This window comes from Mchenga conophoros, linkage group LG13, assembly GCF_057382185.1.
Source record: "Mchenga conophoros isolate Kocher_MC1m ecotype Shallow Benthic linkage group LG13, M_conophoros_male_GT1.1, whole genome shotgun sequence".
NCBI classification, from domain to species: Eukaryota; Metazoa; Chordata; class Actinopteri; order Cichliformes; family Cichlidae; genus Mchenga; species Mchenga conophoros.
In genome coordinates, this window is record NC_140538.1 from 26,498,918 (window position 1) to 26,521,929 (window position 23,012).

Here is a 23,012-nt window from a genome sequence, read left to right on the forward strand (position 1 = left end):
GTTATTATTATTTTGCAAACAATTTTGGAAAATACGTGTTTTCATGTACGCCTTGTTATATTTCCACTATTTTCGGTTTTCTAGTCTTCTGCTAGCAGAAGTTTTTTTTTTTTTTAAACTACGCTACGTGGGCACACTGAGAGCTGTTTTCCCCATTAAATCAGCTCGGCGTCTGTGCTTAGCTGTAGGCCCGGGACAGGACGGAGGCACCCGGCTAAAGGCTAAAAGCAGCTCAGAGGCTGTAATCCCCGGATGAAAAACCATCATGGCTGCCACTCGCTGAGCTGTCAAGCTCTCCACAAAAGAAAAGGTAAAAAAAAGAAAAAAAAAGAAAAAAAATTCAGAGACTACTAGTTAAACAGCTACGGCTTTATTAATGATTTATTTAACCGCTCGGGTCTTTGTGCAGTAAAAAGTCGACGCGAGATGAATAAACGGATGCGGTGTAACTTTGTTGGCACGCTTTGTATCCCTCAAGTTATTCCGTCTTTGTAAGCTCTTCTGCGTCACGTTAATTCAAATCAGTTAAACGCCGCCTCAGTTTTAACAGTTAGCTTGGTCACCAAATTAAAAACACTCCTGTTTGTGCGATAGTGGAGAGACTCGGGTGCTACGGTTTTGTCTAACTTTATTCCCGAGGCGGTCGTTGTCTCTCTACAAAGCGAGTCTTGTCACTTTGTTGTGGTCAAGTCAAACTGCACAATGGCCGCGCAGCACCCCTCTGTTTAATCTGCTAAAAAGTGCTAGCTCAGTCTATTCTTGTTTATGTGCGTCATTTATTTAATTTTTTGAGTCGAGAGGGATGTTTTTAGCTGCATCGCTTAGCATAGCACATATATGCTGGGTTTATGCAGCGCATGAAAGTTCATAAATGGAGCAGGTGGGTTTCCTGCACCTGGTAGTCGCAAATAGTTTATTATTATTGTACCATATGTGTAATTTTACATCCAGGTAGACACAGTTTGAACCATGGCCAGCAACAGGTGGACTTGTATTAAATTAGGATGCAGAGCAGGACAGTGAATGCAGCAGCTGTAAAATGATGAAGCACAGAGAATAAAGTACAGTATGACCAAATTGCTTGTGTTTTTCTGCACTTTCAGAAATCTGGAAAAAAACAAAATAAAACCATGGATTCGGTGGGTATCTGCACAGCTACATCTGCAGGAGATAATAAACAGCGTACCAACAATAAGAACAGAGACCGCCACAAACAGCTCCACCTCAGGAAGAATGCCGTTCAGCCCCTAGCTATGCAAAATGAAGATAAGCGTGGACCAAAAAAGATATCAGAGGAGTGGGAGCAGAGCACAGTGCGGCCTTCATCAAAGAAGCCCTCGCAGGAAGTGCCGCAAAGCCAGTGCGGGACAAATAACCATGGGAATGCGCTCCGGTTCACCTGCTCTCAGTGCAGTGACAATTTGGAATATGTTCCCAAAGACTTAATGAGACACTTTGAGGAAAAACACAGAGGGATTGCCCCATTTTTTTCCTGTCATGTATGTAGTTTTAGCACAGACAAGTTCTCCTATCTTCAGGTCCACCTATTAAGCCACAAAGACACTTTTTCTAGCTGCAGCATATGCAATGATGACATTAGACGCACATGGCCTGAATTCAGTGCTCACCTGACTGCGTATCACTGCCCAAACGGCAAATACTCATGTGAAATGTGCCAGAAATTCTCCACAGGTGATGTTAGAGTATTTTTAGAGCATGTGTACATACATAATTTGGACCTGGAAGGAGCCGATGATCTGTTGGTGCAAACAAAGGACGTGAATCAGCTATCAACTACTCAAAGGTTACACTGTCATCTCTGTGGCTTTGAGGCATCTCAGAAATGGTTGATAACTAAGCACATTAAGACTGCCCATATGTGCCAGAATGGCAACCAGAAGAAAAAAAGGAAGGCGGTTCATTCTCTAGCAATACAACCAAATGATACAATCCCCAATGTGAAGCCCAGAACAAGAAGTGCAGTTAGGGAAATGCGCTGGCTGACGCCGGACTGCCTTTCTCTGCCCGGGAAAGAATTCTTGGATAAATACTGCCATCTGTCAGATCCACAAACGACACTAGAGGAGACTCAAAAGTTTCTGATGAAATCTGTTGCAGGAGAAACCGGTGACCAGAAATGGACCAAGGCCCTGAAAACTGTTCTGTCAAACATCCCGCAAGATATAAATCTTCTCCCCATGCAGGAGAACAGCATCGTGTCATCAGATCTTACTGTTCTGACGCTGAAGAACAAGATAACTGTAGCTCAGAACGGTGCTGCTTACGGCAAAAGGTTGAAAACGGTGGCATCATCAGATAAGGAAGCTGAAAGTGCTGCTGGCGATGCTCAGTGCGTGGTCAACCAAAATGGATGTCACTCGACTTTGAACGAGTGTGCTCCGTGTCTGCATGCTGAAAATAAACTACATAATGATGTCCCGGCATCAGCCCACACTGAGCCAACGGAGTGCACTCGCATCCAGGAAAACCGAGAGAATCAGGAACTAAAGATTGTTCAGGAAACTGAAGAGCATATTAAAAAGCTGGAGGGGCCTGTTTATGGTGATGGCAATCATGTTTCCAGTGATCTGAAGTTGACAAAGGAGGCTGAGGAGCAAATGCCCAAATATAAAGTCATGCCAAAAAACAAGAGGAAATGTCGACGGCGTAAAAGGAAGACCAGGTTTAAAAAAGCAAATAAAAGGTCACCAGAGCTGTCCTTAAAGATAGTATTGAAAAAAAATCCTGTGAAGGACAAGCAGTGGGTGTCACAAACTTCTTTGTCTCCATCAGAGGGCAGTGGCCAGCATGGACTGCAATATCCTCATACGGCAATGGAGGAGACTGTACAGATTGTCCAAACCGTGTGCCCATTAGAAGTACACCAGAAGAAATGGACCAAAGGTTCAGAGACTGAACTCTATGACCAATTTGAAGCCATTAGCTCAATTCAGCAATCAAAGCCAAAAGAGGACTTCACTCCAGGATGCACTGCAAAACCAACAAGTTCTAGAAATATGACTGCAAACACGCCAGATCTACGTGAAGGTTTGATTCCGGCACATCAAGAACTGGAGGGCGATGCAGAGAAGTTGCTGAACTTCATGGAAGTTGACAAGAGCATTTCAGCCCTTTGGATGAGTCCAACAAATCCAAAGGCTGGGTCAGTGACTGAAGCAAGCCTTGAGAATGTAGGGCTTGAGCCATCGCAGAATGGCAGTCGCTACCCTGAGTCGAATGATGAGATGAGTTCTGCTGCTGATGGAGTGACTCCTCAAACCAGCGCCCAGTCTTCCTCTATTTCCCAACCGGCTCTTCCAACACGAGGTAAAATTAGAATTTCTACTTTCTCTACATAAAATGTCTGAAGATTTAATTTCCAACGGCATTTTATTCCCAATATTTGAACTTTGAGTTGTAATTTTAAATATGCTGAGTGTTTTTTACTTTTTATTTTGCAGATAAGATGGGTTCCTGCTGTGGCCCATCTGCAAAGCTGAGTGATCGGAGCATTGAAGGGGTGAAATTTGGAGAAGTACCTGTAGACTCCTTCACAAACATCCTCAACAAAAACCATTCACCTGCTGGTAAAGCCATCCAAGAAGAGCCCTCATCAGCCCCTGGCTGTTGGTGGCAGCCCGTCCCAAAAGATCTGGAGAGGACCTTGAAGTTGGTAGCCTTAAATCCCTCTCAGCTGGTAAAGCGTCCAACAGGAGACCAGCCTGTTGTAGTGCTAAATCATCCCGATGCTGACATTCCTGAGGTGGCCAGGATCATGGAGGTTGTGAACAGGTACAGAGGAGATGTGCAGAAGGTCATACTGTCACGCAGGACTCTGAACGTGCTCTCGGCTTTGAGCAGCGAGCTCCCTGCGGCAGACGACCTAACGGAAGCCGCATGGAGCGGTAAAAACTCAGTGCAGGAAAGGTTCTCTTTGAAGTTCAAACTTCGCAGGTTGAGCAGGAAAAAGTACGAAATGGTGGGCGTGATGTCTCCCAGCAGAGACGTCGTGACGAAGTTTCGCTGCTGGTTTTGTGGCAGGGTCTTCACCAGTCAGGAAATGTGGCTGGCCCACCGGCAGCGGCACCTGATGGAGTGGAATAGGCCAAACTGCGAAAACTCTTAAATGTCGCACACACTGGATTTAAAAAAACAAAACAACCCAAAGCAAACTTAAAATAGTCTGGAAAAAGGTGAATTTGCAATAAGAGAACGCAATAATGGAAACCATTTTTATTTTTACGTTTAAAAGGTTGTTGTTGTTTTTTTTCTTCTTCTTTTCTTTGATAAGAATCAAGTCATGCTTCCTGGAGGGTTCACATTCTCAGGGTATTTTTACCTATTGTCTCTCCCAGTCTGAGTAGCTTGATGCACCTCTTTTTGGAGATGAGTGATTATTTGTAAAGCCACAAGGAAGTGGCGTTGATAATTTTGTTCTTTGTTTGTCTTATTGTCTACGCAATAGCTTTATTTAAGGTGACATAAGTACACTGTTGTATGAAATCTTTATAGAACACTGTAATATGTATATTTGCCATACCATCTGTTTTACGGATCAGTTTATGTACGGGTAGGCTATACAGTGTGGTAGCTGTAATATTTATGTTTTTTGGAATGGGTCACAGGGACCCACAAGTTACTCAGATAAACCAAAACTGTGTGTTTAAAACAAAAAAACCAAAACCCCAATAAGCTGTTTTATGAAACATTTATTTATGATACTTCGGTTTAGCCTTTATGTGCTTCCTATATGCGTTTCCTCCCCAGGCCATTAGCAAAATAAGTGTATTTGCTTTTTTTTTTTCCCCTTTTGTGTAAACTCCAAATTATGTTCCAATATAGTATTAACTGCAAGAGAATATTTTGATGCATTTGTTCATGCAGTGGGAGCTAATACACTGAGGACTACTTTCAAAACATACCTGTGTTGTCATGTTCAGTGACAAATTGAGTTCTTAAAAAAAAAAATCAAACCTAGATTTTTGAACTTAAATAGGCCTCGATGATCTGATCATGATTTTTATTTAATTAAATTTTTTTTGGTCCTCTGTGCATTTCCTCTGTTTGACTTGAAATGATGATAATCTTATCCTTTGATTGCACTATGAAAGCAGGATATACATTTCCCGTTACCTCACCTTATCAGGCCGAAGCCTATGACAATCTCAACCGGTGTCCTACTGTGGCTCGACATTTCCTCGTGCAGCCGTGATCCCTCAGTATTCACAGAGAGAAAGAGAGAAACGTGTGCCTGCTGTCTTGTGTTTGTTTGTGTCTGACTATTGAATGGATGTATGTATATAAATTGTGCATGAATCTCCGTTTCATAAGTGTGAATAATTCTTTTTCAGTTTAGCTTCTGAGATTTATAATTGTACATAGTTCTGCTAGAGGTACAAAATATTATATAACCTGAGAATTTTTCACAAAGTGCCTAGGAATTATTTTTATGCAACAAATGTACACGAGTGTGATAGCATTACATGTTGAAGAGAGAATAAATGGAAGACTTTGTAAGTTCCTGGTGGCATTTTGTTGTGACTGAATATATGAGACAAGAAAAGTTTTTTTTTATTAAAACCAAATATACAACCTTGTAGAAATTGCTCCTTGAAGTATTGCTATCATAAACCTACTGCTTCCTGCTTCTTTCTGCTCACAGCAAAGCTGTCTCATTCCTTGATTCATTTTAAAACACTGTTTACCAACTGAGCATTAAAAAAAAAGTGAATAAAACATGAGTTTAAAAGTTCTCTGTGTCTGTGCTACTTCAGCTCTGCATGGCCAGCAGTGCAGGCAGGTCCAGTGTGCAGTCCTTCCACCATTGAAGAAGGGGAAAAAGATAATGGGGCTGCTGCTCCTGCACAACATCCTAACCACAGATTAAGGGTTGGGATGGGTTTGAATTTGTGTTGTCTGGCTCACACGCTTATTGAAATCCCATTGCGTGCTCCTGCGGTTTATTCTGAACCTGGTTGGTGTCCCCTGTAGAGCTCAAAGTCCAGCTCTAGACACATTCTAGTATTCTGTGTACATTATTTATGCCAATTCGGCAAGTTATAATTGTAGATTTACAGTTCAAGGTGTCATTGTGGACAGTAGAAAAAGGATTGCTTTTCACACACAGTTCTTAGTCAGTTTGGCAGAAATGCATACATAAAATCATATATCATATAGTGTCAGACCACTTGATGCTGCATTAGGTCAAAAGGAAAAAAAGAATTATCACAAGTAGGAATTCTGTCAAGATAAGTTCTCAGAAAATTGGGGAAAGACGATTCATTATCAGTGTAACACTGTGATGTCACATCACTCGCCAGGGTGTCAATCTAAATAATCTTTAACATAACACGATGGAAGCTTCCGTGTTGGTGAGGTTCTCATGCACGCCCGCACTGGGTGACTCCTGTGCTTGTTTTGAAACAATCAAGCTCTGCACTCGGGTGTGTTTCAAACCTGCCTTTTTAAGTGACAGAGCAACAGCCCCCAGTGACCTCTGTAAAGTCAGCAAACACAGTGGACCGAGTCGCTCGGCACCAATCACTCTGCTGTTTGGAGTCACCGAGGGTCGCCTAGGGCTTCACTGGGTAGCATAACTTGGTGGCTTCTTTGGCATTGCTCTGACTGTCAATCAGCACCAGGGGGTTTCTCTGGTGGTTCTCAATGATCTTAGAGATGCTGCTGAAGTGCTGCAATGAGAAAAAAAAACCCCACAAAGGAGAATATTCTGTTAGACTAAAGGAAAATGTTTACAGCATTAGGATGAGGCTTGAGATCATTTTAACCCTGTCCACCACTGTGTAGGTCTCTGTGTTAGGACATGGCCTTGTCTTTATGCGTGCATGTTGATGCCATTTTTGAAAACGTATTTGAATATGGCACATTTTACAACGATGCTGCCTAAAGACAAAAATATATCTATTCCCAAAATGCTGACTTAAAGTAATTTAATTATATGCAAGTTTTTCATGTAGTTTTGTTACGTAAGTATAATGTGAAATGCTACATTTAATGGAATCGATTCCATTGATCAAGTGGAAGTAAAAGGTTCTTGAGGTTTGCAGGAGTTTTTTTTTTAAATCTCATGCTGGCCAGATCTCATGATGAGCAGGATTTCGGAATTTTCATAAGACTCTCATATCATTGCTCTTTTTTGGCCACAGACTTGTGGCACTATAAATTAATGGTAAGGGTAAATGGACTGGTACTTATGTGTTGCCTTTCTACTCAATTTAAGCAATCAAAACACTTTCTACAAGTGTAATTCACTCAGTCACACACATTCATACAGCTCTTATCTATGTCTAAGAACCTTTTTCTAACATTCACACACAAACCTGATGCTTTGACTAATGGACTGCGGATTAACCTACCAACAATCTGATTGGTAAATACTACTATCTACTATCTAACCACAGCGGCCAACTTCACGAATCACTGGATGACCCTTTAGGTGAAAAAACAAGCTGACAGGTAGAAAGCGTTTTAATAATAATAATAATAATGTCTACAGTTTGTAGGCCCTGGGGCCAGGTGAGTTAAATGAACTTGTTAAAAAAGGCTTTAATATGGGACCTTTCATTTAGGAAGTTTATTCAAAAGGGAAATTTGCAAAAAAGGTGATTCGTTTTTTAAGAAGACAGTCATAGTGTTGTTGTTTCTTTAATATGAGTCTAATAATTATTAATAAAGCAGGGTACCTTTCTAATTCATAACACTACTGATTAAATTGGAAAATCTTTTTGGTTTATGTAGCTTGAAAAAGGAATAATTTCCCCTAGCTTTTGCCTGACACGCAAGAGCCCACGAGGACTCACAACCCAATACACCTCTGGTGCTGGTCCTAAGCCCAGATGAAAGGGTAGGGTTTCATCATCAGGTAGGACAGCCAGCACAGAACCTGTGCCAAATCAGCTAGGCAGATCATTTGCTTGGGAAAATGATATCTTTGGGTAAGACACAAACCCAAGTTGCTCTCGATGCATCCATCAGAGCATAAATGTGTGTGAACATTAGATAAAAAACACTTACGTAGGAAAACGCACAGAAAAATATGCTTGTGTGAATGAGGCAAGTTGTATAAGGTGTTTAGGTAGTGTAGAAAAACACTATATAAAAAATCTGTCCATTTACCGTAAACGCTGTAAGTAAGCAGAAAATTTCCAAACATTTTGAAAAGTAGACGTTTAAATAACAAAATGAATTCTAACCGAATTCCCAGCTATAGCCACGTTTCTTTAGCATTTACGCTACTACTATTGTGCATGCTTACTATCCTCATCCTATTTAGAATTTCTTAAATGTGGGTTAAATGAAGCATAAAGTATATCTGTTGTTATTTATTGTACCAAATAGTGCAGTAAATAGTAAGTTTTGTGGTATTTGCCACACTAATGTGTTACCTGTAAAGTGTTGGGCACTGTTAGTGTCACAATTCTGACAAACAGCAGCCTAGACAGGCATAAAAGGGCTCTTACTAAAGTACAGATACACTTAAACTGAACAGACCTATCAAAGACGTATATTTACCTCTTCCCCTTTCTTCTCTCTTCCCAGAGCATACTGCTGAGTGCTTGGTATATAGCGGATTGGGATGTTGTACACTCTGCCATTGTAAAACACCACTAACGTATACGGCTGCTGTGCGTCATGACCAGAGCTCTTTCTCACCATAAATGCTCCGTCCTGAAACAGAAAAAGCTCAGAGTCAAACCCAGATTACAAAAATGACGGCTCAGCAGCTCTCTCTTCTCACCAAGAAGATTCTCACTTTATTCAAGCGAAACAAGGCATCGTCAGCAGTTTTTCGGTCGCACCCACTGGCATACCAGGGTTTCCTATAGATGTCTGCATCCTGAAATAAAGTGAAGGGAAATGAGGGTTACAAATATATTATGAAAAACATCTTTGCAGTCTACTGTTTTAAGAGCACACCTTATCTTGATCTCCTGTGTCATTTTCATGAGGCTCTGCGAAAATAAAGAATTTATGTCATTTTACATTGAAGTGCAAAATTCCCGTGTACGTGGATGTTAGACACAAGGGGGGCCCACACTTACTTGGGGAGGTAAACTGTGGAATAGGAATTCTGCAAGACAGAGTCCACAAACAGAGCAGACGTCAGTGAGTGCACAGTACAAAGCTGTGCTTAAAGACATTTTTTACCACTTACTTTGGTCGCTGAAAGTCCAGTGTAAAGGCTTTTGGAGGAGTCTTCTGTTCATTATGAGCCAAAGGCAGTGTTTTGCCTTGAAAAATACAGACATGCTGAAATTAGTCTGCTTACTGTTTAGGTATAAGTAGAAAATAAAGATAATTTTTCAGTAATCAGCAGTTTGTAAAATTTGTCAACAAAGCATTTTCAGTCTGTATATTTAAGTCCTTATAACTGGAATAGATTTAATGTGAAAAATCTGTAAATGACGGTAAAATCTACTACAGTCCAACTCGTCTGTCATTCTTATGCACTGTCTGTACTGCTCGTGTGCTTCTGCAATTAAGTGATAATGGGAAAGCAAGTGGAAACCACAGAGGAAATGAGATGTGTGCTAAAGCTGTGCACACAATTATGGAAGTAGATTGCACTAATTGGCTGATTGTCCAGTGTTTATTAAAGGCTCAGTCAGGTGTGGCTAATAATGGGAGTTAATTAAAATACTTACTTTCACAGTCCTTTGCTTTTAAATCTGGCCTCTGGAATGAAAGTCATATTTAGTATTTCTTTCACCGTCATCAGTGAAAGTGTGTAATGTTGACAGGGATGAGTGTATTATATGAAAAACTAGACATTTAATCAGATAATTATAATATTCTAACATTGTTTGCATTGCTTTCATTTAAATTAAATTCCTACCGGTCCTAGAGGTGGTTTTGGTGACCTCCTGTGGAAAACAATGAAATGATCACTTATTCTATTCTTTGAGCTCATAGCTTTATGTTAACTGAAATAATGTTAGGGTAAGTGATGCTTACTCTCTGGGTATAGGTTTAGGTAGACGTGGAGGACGATTCCTCCCAGGACCTAGAAGAGCAAATACAAAGCAGTTATATGAGTGTATTACTGGGTTCCCTATACAGTATAAATGCTAGTTATGTCAGTATTTTTGAAATTATAAATTAGTCATTCCATCGTAGAAAAGTTATTTGTCACTTGAGAGTGGCGTTCTTTACACCACTGCATCTGACGCTTTTTACTTGGCCTGATCTTGACTAATACGAATGACCTGAACTGCAACCTTTGATCCTGTTTGTGGTGTAATGCCTTTTGTAGCAGTTCAATGGATTAACTTACAGATAGTAAGGATTACAGTGGTACTCCTTAAAAGGTTTGTGCTTCAACTTTGTTGAGTGAAAGTCTAGTATCATATCAGTATTCAAAGGAGCTTGCAAAGAAAAGCGTAACAATGTGGTGTATGTTAACAATGTGGTGTATGCTGTACAGTGCAGCGAGGAATGCCCAGACCTCTACATTGGAGAGACCAAACAGCCACTTCACAAGCGCATGGCATAACATAGAAGAGCCACCTCCACAGGACAAGACTCAGCAGTCCATCTGCATCTTAAGGATAAAGGACACTCTTTCGAGGATGCCAAGGTTCCCATTTTGGACAGAGAGGACAGATGGTTTGAAAGAGGAGTGAAAGAAGCATCTATGTCCACTGTGAGCGACCATCTTTGAACAGAGGCGGTGGTTTACGACACCAACTGTCTGCCATCTATAATCCAGTTTTGAGATCCCTCCCCAGACGCCTGAACGCCCACTCACATCCTGGGCCATCTGACCTCAGGAATTCGCATGATAAGGTGGGGCCAGGTTTCACAATGAGTTCACCTGAAACCCTGGCTGATTGTGACCCACACCCGTTTTCACACCTTGGCTCAGGCAATTAGAGGATCATCAGGGGGTCCTTTTGTCCCTCTGTGGGGGGAAACTCCCACTAGGTTTATATCTGGGACTCTCCACCATTTGACCTTAGAACTGAAGAAGCTTCTCGGATGAGAGGTGAAACGTCTTCAAGCAACTTAAAGAAGTCCAGACGCTTTTCTTTGCAAGCTCCTTTGACTACGATGACCTGGATGACCTTCACAGACATATCATATCAGTATGTTTGCGTCTGTAACTGTACCATGTTTGGGTGTAGCTTTCTACTGAGCTTGCTAGTGTTAGCTTAGCACTCAAGCCACCTGTATATGGAAAGTTCTGGCCCTAAAAACCAACGTGGCAGCAGCCAAAATGCTAAAATAAAAAATTTGTTCATAAAGGTCACAAAGACCTGAAAGCCCACTGATGACACCCAAAGTGTCAAAATTGACAGAATTATTTCCATAGCTAAGAAGCACCCATTATTTACACTATGTAGGCGGTGTAACATTGGAAAATTGTAAATTCAAGAGACACCTTCATTAATGCAAATACAGTGGGTTACAACAAAGTGCTAACCTTTGGCTATACTAAAGAGCAAGAAGGCCAGATCATACTTGCTAGAAAACATCTAAAAGAGCCTGCATGGCACTAAAATCAGTTATTTGGACAGATTAAACTGCGATGAATTCGTATAAGAAAGATCAGAAGAGAAAAGTATGAAGATGGAGAGAAACAGCTGGGATCCAAGCATGCCACATTATTTGTCACACTTGGTGGAGGCAATGTTATGGCATGGTCATGCATGGCTGCCAGTGGAAATGGGTCACTAGTGTTTTTTGATGATGTGACTATAGAAGTAACAGGATGATTGTGATGTGTAGAGGACTGGCTATACTCTCAGATTGAGCCAAATGCTAAAAAACACCTCACAGTGCAAATGGATAATCACCCAGACCATACTGCAAAAGCAACTCAAGAGGTTCTCAAGGCAAAAACTTGGTATATTCTTCGAATGTCAAGTGAGTTGCATGATCCCAACCTAATAAAGCATATATTTAAGTTACTGAAGATAGATCAGAGTGAAAAAATGAACAAATAGGCAACAAATTACAGTGGCAAAGCATCTTAAAGGAATAAACACAGCATTTGGTGATGTTTGTGGTTTCTAGCCTAATGGGAAAATTAAATTAAAGATTTTAATCCAAGTATTGAAATCAATACTTGCATATAAAAAGAGTTTTTCCAAACAATTTTGGATGTTTGAAAAAAATATTTATAAAAATTGCTCTAATTCTTAAATTCTTAGTTAATATATCTTTTTTGTAAAAAACCTTGATTGCACTTTAACATAATTGTTGTTTGGTTTAAAATCCATTGCGGTGGTGTACAGAGGCAAAACTACAAAATGTGTTGCTCTGTCCAATAAGTTATATATACCTAACACAGTGTGCATACAGGCAGTTTGTTCGTAATGATACAGAGTGGGGGACCTTATCATAAAAGGGAACACCTAATCTAAAACTCCATCACTTTGATAAGCAGTGAAACACTTCCAAGGTCTTTCAGGTGAACCCTGCCACAGCAACACTACTAGTACATATTACTGGCCTTTCTGAACAAATAGTTCTTTTATTTCATTTCATACTCACTATCGTCTGGATCGCAAACTTCATATTCATCCCCATCAGTTGTCTCCTGGACCTGCATAATAACAACACCAATCCATTGGTATCCTTCTTAATGTCCAGTATCTTTTATGCGCCTTAAAAATTTGTAATCACTTACATGTGTGGGAGATTTCCTCATGTTCACTCTAAAAAACAACAAGAAGAAAAAGAAATCTCCAAAACATCACTATACGTCAAATATTAGAATAGAATGTAATGACAAAGTATTGGTCATGCCATAATTTGAGTCTTGGTAGTCGTACCTGGGGCTGGGTTTTGGTGGTAAAGATGATGAGTGTTTTGCTGGGGTTGGACATAATCTAAAAGAAAAATCCAAGGAAATTATTAATAGTTGCAGTCAAAATAATTTCCAAATACTGTTATTTATTTGTTATTTATAACAAGTACTTTATAACAGAGTGTTCAGATAATTTACTCAAGTAAAAGTACCAATATTAAATAAAAGGGGAATTAATGCTCTATATTTAACATCATATTTAGGTACAAGTGTATTAGCCATACACTTAAATTTAGTATAAACAATTCCTTGAAGAGTTAGGCATTAGTGATACATACGCCTGGTTAGTTTTTAGAGTTGCAAAACAGTTTTATGTCTTTGGGGCTTGAAGGGTAGCAAGGTTAGGAACACTGATTTAACATTTAACCACTTGTTATAATATTAAATGCATGTTCTTCAATATATCAAGTCAATAACAAAGTACTGAAAAAGTAAAAGTGTTACAAAAATATGGCAATAAAAAAACTACTATCTAAGAATCTTAATATTACACTTATATACAGTACTTGAGTAAATTTACTTTGTTACATTCCACCACAGATTTGGACGTCTGTCTACATGAATGAATGTAACTCTGGAAAGTATTAAACTAACCTGCTTCCTGGATGAGCTGGAGAATTGTCCTGTGAGGGTAGCATAAAATGCAAACAGTGTTCAGCTTCAAGTATTCAAGTATTCATGTAAAAAATGTGTAATTACATTTTACATAAATGTCCTACCTCTTTGTCAGGAACTTCATAAAAATCTGAAAAATAACCACAGCATCAATTAGGCAGGCAGCAGAACCAAAAAAGCCACCTTTTGGTGCTGGTTTACATCGGCCTCTTCGGCTGCTTTTTAACTATCCTTTGCATTTGCATGCATTTACTAATAACCTGTTAAATACAGGAGTCACGACAGAGCTTCTTTTTTGTTCTTGCCTTTAGGCTGGAAAAGCAGATTGACGCAGTTGCGTGTAGTTTGCACAGAAGGTACCAAATAAAACTGTGAAAAGTGTGACACTTAAGCCAGAAAAAGAATTTACCATTTACCACTGCTCAGCTGCTCATTCGCATTTGCAGACAAACCGAGTTCTTACATGCAAACTATGGGTCACCGCAGCAATCTGCTATCGACTAAATTACTCACAAGGTTTTTTGTGCAGCACTTTCTTTGTAACACTTATCGCATCTTTCCCTTGTGGGGAGTGGTTTTATTAAAACCAATATTGTGGACAACTCTGAAGCAACTACATAATGTGAGATACATGCCTCTATTCAAAGGGAATAGAGATGTGGTTGAGATGTGGTTGGTTCATTACCCTCTAAGATTTTTTAACTTTTCATCTGAATCCTCCCTTAGTTATGCTGCAATACGTGTAGGCTGCTGGGGGATTCCCATGATGCATAGAGAGGTCTGTGCACTGAATCATACTTATTATCTCTGTCTCTCTTCCACAGCATGTCTTTTATCCTGTCTTCCTTCTCTCACCCCATCGGTCGCAGCAGATGGCCCCGCCCCTCCCTGAGCCTGGTTCTGCTGGAGGTTTCTTCCTGTTAAAAGGGAGTTTTTCCTTCCCAGTGTTGCCAAAGTGCTTGTTCACAGGGGGTCATATGATTGTTGGGTTTTTCCTCTGTATATATTATTGTAGGGGCTACCTTACAATATAAAGCACCTTGAGGTAGCTGTTGTTGTGATTTGGCACTGTATAAATAAAACTGAATTGAATTGAACTGAACTGAATCTAGTGCATAGTGAGGCTCTAATTTTAATAAACTTGATAATGTAGTTTACAAAACACATGCAAAACTTATTTACTACTAAAAAAAATGTAGTAAGAATAACAAAGCAGCCTAGCCTCTAATCGCTAACGTTTTGACAAGTGCCCAAACTAATGTTTTTGCAACAAGAGGTACTAGCACACAACATGTTGTCAAGCTGACATTAGCGTTTAGCAGCAGATACTAATCAAGTACAAAATCATTTACACTTTTTGTTGCATCATCGTATGAGTAAAGTCCCATGACAATGAGGTGCACAGTTTGCAAAGAATGTACATTGCACTTGGCGCAAACCGTTTTAACCCATTAATCTTGCTTTGTAGTACAGTGGTCCCTCGGTATAATGTGGTTCACCTTTTGCGGATTCGCTGTTTCGCAGATTTTTTTTGTGTGTAATTTTGTACGTTTTTTCTCTTTTTTTTCTTTCTTTCTTTTTTTTTTAACAGCACATTTTATTCTGCGTTCTGATTGGCTGTAGACCATTGTCAGTCAATCTCGTGCCGTGTCTCCTGCACAGTACAGAATGTGTTCAGCTTGTCAAATTTACATAAATCTTAATAAGCTAGCAGTGTGACTCGGAAGTGCAGTACTCTATGTTTGTTTTATCCCCAACAAACAACAATGTTGACGAGACGTTTTGCACCATCAAAGCAACCGTGGGTGCCTTTGGTTTCATTCTATAATACTGGACTTTTTGTTCTACCAAGGTTAGAACTTTGAAAGTGTTTAAACAAGAGAGAAAAGTGTGAAAATGTTCATGCCTGTGTGAGAAAAGTGTATAAAGTGTGTAGTGAGGGGTTTTACAGCCTTAAAACATCTATAATAATTGTAAAAAATAAAGTTGGCTACTTCGCAGATTTCACTGATCGCGAAATACGTTTAGAACGTAACCCCCGTGATAAACGATGGACCACTGCACACCCCTCTGGCCATGTGCTTTACCCACCGGGACTTGGAGTCCGCTGTGGTAACTTGGGAAGGTCTCTTGTAGCTTTGTTCCCACTGTTCACTGCGTATGAGGAAAAGCATAGAAAGGACTGTTATTATTTTTCCTGTAACTATTTGTATTTTATGTTGTTTTCTGGTTTAATTCAAATTCCAGCTGTTATTCAGCATATTGCAAAGCACAGATCTTTTTTTTTCTTCTCTATGTTTGACTTGTAGCTTACTGCTAGGATTCTCTGAAGGTTCTATATAGTTGTCATTGTCCTCTGGATTTATGTAGTCCTCCTAAAAAGCAACAGAGACAACATCCCCACATTCGTTGGAAGATATTTTAAAATATGTAGTGAAATGTAACTGAAATGACACATCAAAGTGGCCTTACTTCATCACTTCCCACGTTTGGGGGTTCAGGGGGTAGCTCTTTGAACTTAGTTGGGCAGAGGGGCTTCTTGGGTGGCCGCTTGGGCGGGCTGTCTGAAAAGGAGAAGCAGAACCAGAAAAAGGGACATCATTTGCATGGAGACAGCTTGGTGTATTGCAACTCAATGTGTGTTTGTCACACTTCTGCAGAAATGTAGGGATGACTGCAAAAGAGTGAGTTTCAAGGCTATAGAAACTTTATAAAAAGAAGTCAACATTGCGTAAATTTTCAAAAGCATCATCAGTGAAACAAACAAAAAAAAAAAGCAAAGAAAAAAAAAAGCATGTATGTATAGTCACAAAAAAGGTCAAAGGACTACTGACCGACATACTCGCCCCTTGGGAAGGAACCAGAGGGAGGTGCGGTGAAGACTCTGTGGCTAGGAGGAGGTTCGTAGCTGTCATCATCACGTGGATCCTCATATGTGTCATTGTCCTGGAATAAACACGCTTTTAATAGCAAGCGTATCAGCAAGTGTAAGAATCATTTAAAATGAGCATTTTTCTAACTTACGTAATCAGAATCCGACAGCTGATCGTCGCTTTCCCTGTGGTCATCTGTAAACACAGAGGTTTAAGGCATTTTCGTAACAAAGAGGAAGAAATCAAGATGTGGAAACGCAATCGTTGCTGTTATTAAAGCCAAATTTCTAAAAACAGTAAAACCTGGCAACCAACGAAACTCAGCAGGTGTTAGAGCACAATTTTAGAGTAAAACCTCAAAACTCAGTGTTTCGGTTGTGGAGCCAGTGATGTGTGTCTCCTCACCTCTTGAACTGTAGACTAAAGTCTCTCAGTCGTTTAAAATGATGCAATTTTATCATTCTGTACTTTTACACTTTACTTTTGTGTAAGTTTTATACAATTAAGCAAAGAGGTTATCAAGCCAATATCTGAAAACAGGTGATCTGACTGAGTTTGTTTAATAGTAAATTTGTACCTTCAAGCATGGACACGGAGGCAAAAAAATCAAAGATGTACGTTAAAAAATAATAATCCAGCCTGATGACTTGTAATTCAGATGTAAATGTTTATGTCTAATGTGGTGATAGAGTTCAGGAGATTATTTCATAGAAAGCTAGCAGGTATCGGCAAATCAAAACTGGAGAGTGATAGCAAACTTCTCTTCTTTCAAAATGTCAAATTTGTGTTTCTAGAGTTAAAAATACATATGGCTGTATGTGTACAGATTGATTTCTTTAAAAGTTTCCATTCCTACAGTTGCACAAAGGAGACACGTGGGACAAAGTCTGAAACCCCCACGCTGTACAAAAAATAAAAATCCCGTCCAAGAGCATCAGAAGTCAAAAGAAACTTTGTGAGTCTTAATGAGATGAGTCAGAAACGTCAAAGTTATATATTTTTTTGTAGCAAGTGTCCCATTGATGTCTCTGTACTGGGATAGGAATAACACAAGGAGCCCCGCTCAGGTGAATCTTTGTGCCCTGTACAGACATGTAGATTACAGTGACCTGTAATCTACATGTCTGATTCCTTCAGTGTACTATATGGGCTAATGACTCAGTTCTTACCTCTGTAGTCTCTCGCCGGTACTGTGGGCACCGGTTTGTTTGTCAGCCTGTCTCACACACACACACACACACACACACACACACACACACACACACACACACACACACACACACACACACACACTGTCATTAGACAACTCGGCAGTGGAACAAAGTGCACTCATTGACCACTTAAACTTAAGCAAATGTGTGTTCACTTCATGAAGGCTGTAAAACCACAAAAGGATGACACGCACAAATGCAGTTAGCAGTCTTTTGCAAACATAAGACACGAGTTGAATAAATGGCCTTTGTGTGTCAGTTTCTATCCTTAGCGTGTTTTGAGGGGACTCATTTCAGGAAAGGAAAGTGAGAGAGATGCCATCTGTTTTAGTTATTTTTGCTTTGCGTCTCTTTTTCCAACGGTTGTGAAAGAGGAATCGACATTCTCCACTGGTGCATGTACACAAACCGCATGGACTTTTTTTTCTTTTGCTTTTAGATCACCAGGCTTTTCTTTTCTTTGACTGTAGCAGGACAGATAAATTGATCAACTGTGTAACTTTCCCATGCAGAAAATCAAAGCTTTCATTCTAAGAAACTGACCTTTTTAGTTTATTCAGGAAGCTGCCATCATTTTTCTTGATATCTTGAACGATCTTCTGAAGCTGCCTGGAACGCAAACATAAGGTTTCATACAGAAGTCATAAATAAATGCAGTTGTACATGCACATGTAATTTGTCTTGTTTCTCAGCTTTAAAAAGTACTTTCCAAAGAAGCATTCACATAAGTTCCTCATTTCACTTTTCCAGACAGAGTTTAGAGGCATTTTGCTGAATACAATGAATACAAGTCTATATGGACATTTTTGTAGTTTTACAGTGTTTTGTAATGAATTGCAGAACATATTACCAAGCAGAACATAAAAAAGATACATAAAAAAAATCATAGCTTTGTTTTTCTTTTTTTTGTTGCTAATTATACTCCTTGTACATTTGAAACAAACTAAAAATTGGCTTAAAGCAACAACGCTCACGCGAAATTTACAACAAAACCCATCTTCTTACCGGATCTTTGCTGTGGCAGGAGCAGCCAGTTTACCTAACGTATCCATGTTCATGTTTGATCCAAAAGTTTACATTTTTCGGGCCACATTCCTGTCATGCGGTAAAGGTCGACTGCCGAATTTTTCGCAGAATTGTAAATGAACCCTGCCTTTGTTTAGTCACGTCCTTCTCACACAGGGGAGGGAATTTGCTCGAGCCACCTCTGTCAGACAAATCACTTCTCTTTTCCACTCCCCTTCACACACACACACACACACACACACACACACACACACACACACACACACACACACACACACACACACACACACACACACTCTCAAAAATAGGTTTCAGTGGCCATACTTTCAGCAGCCCTCTTACATCACATCTACCTTGACTCACTTCAATTCCACCCTTCCAAACACTGATATTTTACCAACTGTAGATAACTTCATATATAGGAAATTTCTAGAGAATGACTTCGAGTTATCGGTATGTTATACAACAGATTGAAAGGTGAATTGGAACTTGCCACAATTACACGTACAACTCTGCTAACTTCCTCTAACAGAGTGTTTTATTATTTAACACTCTGTTTCAACTAATATATCTTTGTTAATGCATGTCTAACTTATGCTTTTACCCTTAAAAATGATCTGTTGTTAAGGTCATTATGTCATGGAAAGTACCATGTTGTAACCCTGTTCTATAAAGAAGAAGGAAAAATAACAAGTATGCTGCCTCTCATGTTAGCCTGGAAGGAAGTTGATTTACTACAGCATGTATGCGATCATCATGGGAATTTCTTTTCTCGGTTTTTGTTTTGCTAAAAAAACGTCTACTCTGCCTTTAATCATAGTCAGAGGAAGATGTAATATGAGGAAGTTGTGCATGGTAAGAAGTAAAGAGACAACTTTGGACTTTTAAGGTAATATCTAAACAGATCTCGCAATGAGAACAGAAGTCAGCATACTGTATGAGGACAGTCATACCATAAGCCCCAAAGAAGCCAAGAAAATATCTGACATCATCATTACACCACCACCTCTCGCCTGAACAAGGCAGGACGGATCCATGACCTAACCATCTGAATGCACACCTTGCTTGGTACGATTTGTTAATTAAGTTACAGTTACCTTCCTATCAGCTCAAATCTCTGACCTCTGGCATTGAGTTGTTGAGTTTTCACCAAGAGAACGGCCTGTCACACAGTTTCTTGCTTTTGGACCATTCTCTGTAAACCCTGGAGATGGTTGTGTGGGAAGATCACAGTTGAGCAGCAGTTTCTCAAATAGTCAGACCCTCCTGATCTCACAGCAACAACCACAGAAACACTCAAATAACATTTCTTCCCCATTTGAATACACTAGCTGAACTTCAGCAGGATATCTTGAATACCTAAATGCTTTGAGTTGCTGCCATGCGATTGGCTGTTTCAACATTTGTGGTAGCACGCAGTTGTACCAGTGAGTGTATAAAAATACATGCGAACACAGTATGAGATATTTAGTCTGTCACTTCACCTTTGTCACTTTTTTCTTTCTATATACGGAAGCGTGTGTCCATTTCATGTTACATAACATGTGAAAGTGTTGCAAAAAGTGGCTTTTCAGATTGGATTTCGTGTGCTCTGAATCATACTGTGCATAGTGTGGACCTACAAACTGCACGGTGCTGCTTTTTTCAAAGTAACTTTATGGTTTGACAAGTGAATGAGTGATGGGATAAAAGAAAATAAAAGACCAAGTATGGAAGTTCAGGGCTTCCAGTTTTACATTTGAATTTGTAGTTGCTATTTTTTTTTACCAATTTTATTGGTAAATAAAATATTTACAGTGTGCAAATATCTGGAGACACTCTTCATTTTTTTATAGTTTGCAAGGAAAGAAGTGCACCCATTTATGGAAACAAGTGCAAACATATGGAAACACAGTATATAGGGCAAAGCAGTTTGAACAATTCTAATCGGTAATTGGTATGACCACCTTTATTTAAGAAAAAAAAGAAGAAGCAGGAACTCTCTTAAGAAAACTTGCATGTCATTCTTTTTAAGTAGTCTTCAAGAGTAGTTCTCCACGTGTCTTGAAGGACATTCAAAGCTCTTCTTTGGCTGCTTCTTGTTTCGTTCTCTGTCGAGATGATCCCACACTGTTTCAATAATGTTGAGGTCCGGGCTCTGGGGAGGCCAATCCATGACTCATAGTGTGTTTTCTAACCCAGTGATGCATCAGTGTTGGTGGACACACTGTACACTCACACAGAAATAAGCCAAGTTTTCTTTCTAGCTAATAAGTCTTTGTGAATCACCTTCTTGGTGCAAAAATACTATTTTAACCCTGTCAAACTGCGTTATTTTTGGCATTTCTTGGTATATTTCACTAAACAAATGGGAAGAAATTGTCTATTTTTGTTGCTAATGTCTAAAGAATATCTACAGATGCAGATTTAAAGTGGTTATTTGGTAAGATGTGTTTTTTTTCAGCTAATGACTTTTGTACATGCTGTTAAAATGATGAGATAAATATTTTTACATTTCACTCTAAGATTTAAGTACAATATGTTGTATTTATGTTACAATATTTGAATTTTCCACGCAAGGAAAGTTTCACTTAGATTTTAATAATGCACAATTTTCAAGAAACACGTAATAATTAATTTAATTTTTTATTTTCTAGTTAAATTTTTTTTCACAGAGCATGCCGGTTGAAACAAGTAATTGTAGCTTAATGGTGTCTGTTTATATCACACACACGGGAATACATCAACGGGTACATACCATACAAACAAGAACACACATGCAGCCACATGTGCAGGTGCAGTCAGACACCCTAACTTCCCCAAACACATCTGTGCATGTACACAGATCCAGCGGAAACCAGCTGTACGCGAGCACACACACAAATATTGTAATTTCATTTCTGCTCCTTCTCTTATTTACACATGAATACAAGCAGATCTGGGGCAGTCACACTTTATCACTTGGAGTCTACTGCTTCTATAGGTCAGTCTTCTAATGTCTAATTTCGGTTGGCCTGGGTAACCTTGGTTTCCTGTACTTACTTACAAGAGGGGCAACCAGTGTGGTTTTCTGCTAATGTAGCCCATCTGCAATAAGGTCTGATGTGCTCTGCGATCAGACACGCACTCCTGCACACTTTGTAATGAGTGGTTATATTGTTGCTGTTACCTTCCTTAATACAAATTTTATTTGTCGCATGCACAGTACAACATTTATTGAACATGTAGCGAAATGCTTGTGTCCGAGCTGCAGACGTAGCCGCGCCATTCCAGGGCTTTTAGCATGGAGCTCTAGCCAGGACCCTTACTGGATACCGGGAGGGAACCGAACTTGTGTGGGAGTCACAAACAGAGATGGGCAGTAATCTGTAATCTGATTACTTTTTTCAAGTAACGAGTAAAGTAAGGGATTACTATTGCAAAAAAGGTATTTAGATTACCGTTACTTTCCCGTAAGCACACTGCGTTACTGCGTTACTACGTTACTAAAACCAGGATTCTTTTGTGAGTGTCTCATGACAATGACGTAAGCGAGTGCGACGTTCGTGGCAACAGCTGTGTGCAGATCAAGAATGGATAATATATCGAGTGTGGGAGAGAGTATGATAAATTTTGAGGTTATTATATCATCTTATGCCATGTTATACCCCTAATTAAAGATTGTGAAATTATTATGTAGTTTTAGTTTGCATTATTCTCCTGACTTAGAAGAAGGGGATAACTATTACATTTAATAAACTGATTTGTGTTACATTAGACTGCTGATTTATTGTGAATGAGTGATATTGTTTTATGATGTATGATACAGCTGCATTATAAGAAATACTGTTTTCAGAGAATCATGGCCTTATTTGTCTGATTAGAAAGGAACAGAACATACTGCACAGGAAGCCAAGGTCATAACTTAGGCTCACTGAGAGAGAAAGAATGTGGATGTTTAGGTTTTATGACGCTGGAGGGGGGCTGAAGCTATAAGAATGTGAGAAATGGTCATACACCTCGAGATCTGCTGTTACCCTCATCGGCACATCTCCCATCCGGATGTATTGCGCAAAAGTGTTGTATGGAATAATGAGAATTGTATGGAATAAAATGACTGTTGATTGAGCATTTATACACCGTTCTTCCTTCAGCCCAAAGATCAAAGAATTGGGAGGATTCAACACCATGCAGTGTTTAAAGCATGGAAGTACTGACCTTACTTTGAGTTTGATTCGTAAAAAGTGCCAAAAACATTAGCGTCCGCTGCTCACTGCGTGGGAAGAAAACGTCTTTTTACAGCGGAAAAACCCCTTAACTTCCGAGCAAGCACCGAGTGTGTTACCACGGAATGGTAAATTCACAAACTCGCGGATTCTTCCACTGACCGCTGCGGCAAACCTGCACCAGGGCAAACCTCCGCCTGCCCCAATCCTGCTACAGGTGAAAATAGAGCAACAGAACCACTATATAAAAAATAAAATTTTTTGCTTGATGCAT

At 39.6% G+C, this 23,012-nt stretch overlaps 2 protein-coding genes across 3 annotated transcripts in view; one reads left to right on the top strand and one right to left on the bottom strand.

Annotated features, from left to right (window-relative positions):
- znf518a (zinc finger protein 518A) lies at positions 1-5,592 on the top strand. The gene is made up of 3 exons (XM_085297554.1): positions 1-310; positions 1,104-3,327; positions 3,462-5,592. The coding sequence occupies exons 2-3, from the start codon at positions 1,131-1,133 to the stop codon at positions 4,124-4,126; spliced, it is 2,862 nt and encodes a 953-aa protein (XP_085153680.1). The 5' UTR covers positions 1-310; positions 1,104-1,130; the 3' UTR covers positions 4,127-5,592.
- Positions 5,547-23,012, bottom strand: part of blnk (B cell linker) — a 25,001-nt gene continuing 7,535 nt past the window's right edge. The window contains exons 1-22 of one of the 2 annotated variants that reach the window (XM_085297556.1): positions 18,534-18,690; positions 18,072-18,137; positions 17,487-17,533; positions 16,469-16,512; positions 16,279-16,390; positions 15,917-16,008; positions 15,759-15,819; positions 15,536-15,598; positions 13,549-13,574; positions 13,424-13,452; positions 12,795-12,851; positions 12,650-12,677; positions 12,514-12,565; positions 9,973-10,021; positions 9,854-9,881; positions 9,663-9,693; positions 9,173-9,248; positions 9,060-9,088; positions 8,935-8,969; positions 8,771-8,854; positions 8,530-8,685; positions 5,547-6,689 (exon numbers count right to left, since the gene is read on the bottom strand). In XM_085297556.1, coding sequence (XP_085153682.1) covers positions 6,573-6,689; positions 8,530-8,685; positions 8,771-8,854; positions 8,935-8,969; positions 9,060-9,088; positions 9,173-9,248; positions 9,663-9,693; positions 9,854-9,881; positions 9,973-10,021; positions 12,514-12,565; positions 12,650-12,677; positions 12,795-12,851; positions 13,424-13,452; positions 13,549-13,574; positions 15,536-15,598; positions 15,759-15,819; positions 15,917-16,008; positions 16,279-16,390; positions 16,469-16,512; positions 17,487-17,533; positions 18,072-18,137; positions 18,534-18,586 — 1,335 coding nt within the window. In that variant the 5' untranslated portion in view covers positions 18,587-18,690 and the 3' untranslated portion in view covers positions 5,547-6,572. Of the gene's footprint in view, positions 6,690-8,529; positions 8,686-8,770; positions 8,855-8,934; positions 8,970-9,059; positions 9,089-9,172; positions 9,249-9,662; positions 9,694-9,853; positions 9,882-9,972; positions 10,022-12,513; positions 12,566-12,649; positions 12,678-12,794; positions 12,852-13,423; positions 13,453-13,548; positions 13,575-15,535; positions 15,599-15,758; positions 15,820-15,916; positions 16,009-16,278; positions 16,391-16,468; positions 16,513-17,486; positions 17,534-18,071; positions 18,138-18,533; positions 18,691-23,012 lie in introns of those variants that run through there. The other variant, XM_085297555.1, reaches the window with a different exon arrangement.

Coding starts and splice junctions, on each gene's coding strand:
- znf518a (XM_085297554.1), top strand. CDS start 1,131: ATGGATTCGGTGGGTATCTGCACAGCTACATCTGCAGGAGATAATAAA. Junction 3,328..3,461: donor ACCGGCTCTTCCAACACGAG/GTAAAATTAGAA, acceptor TTTATTTTGCAG/ATAAGATGGGTTCCTGCTGT.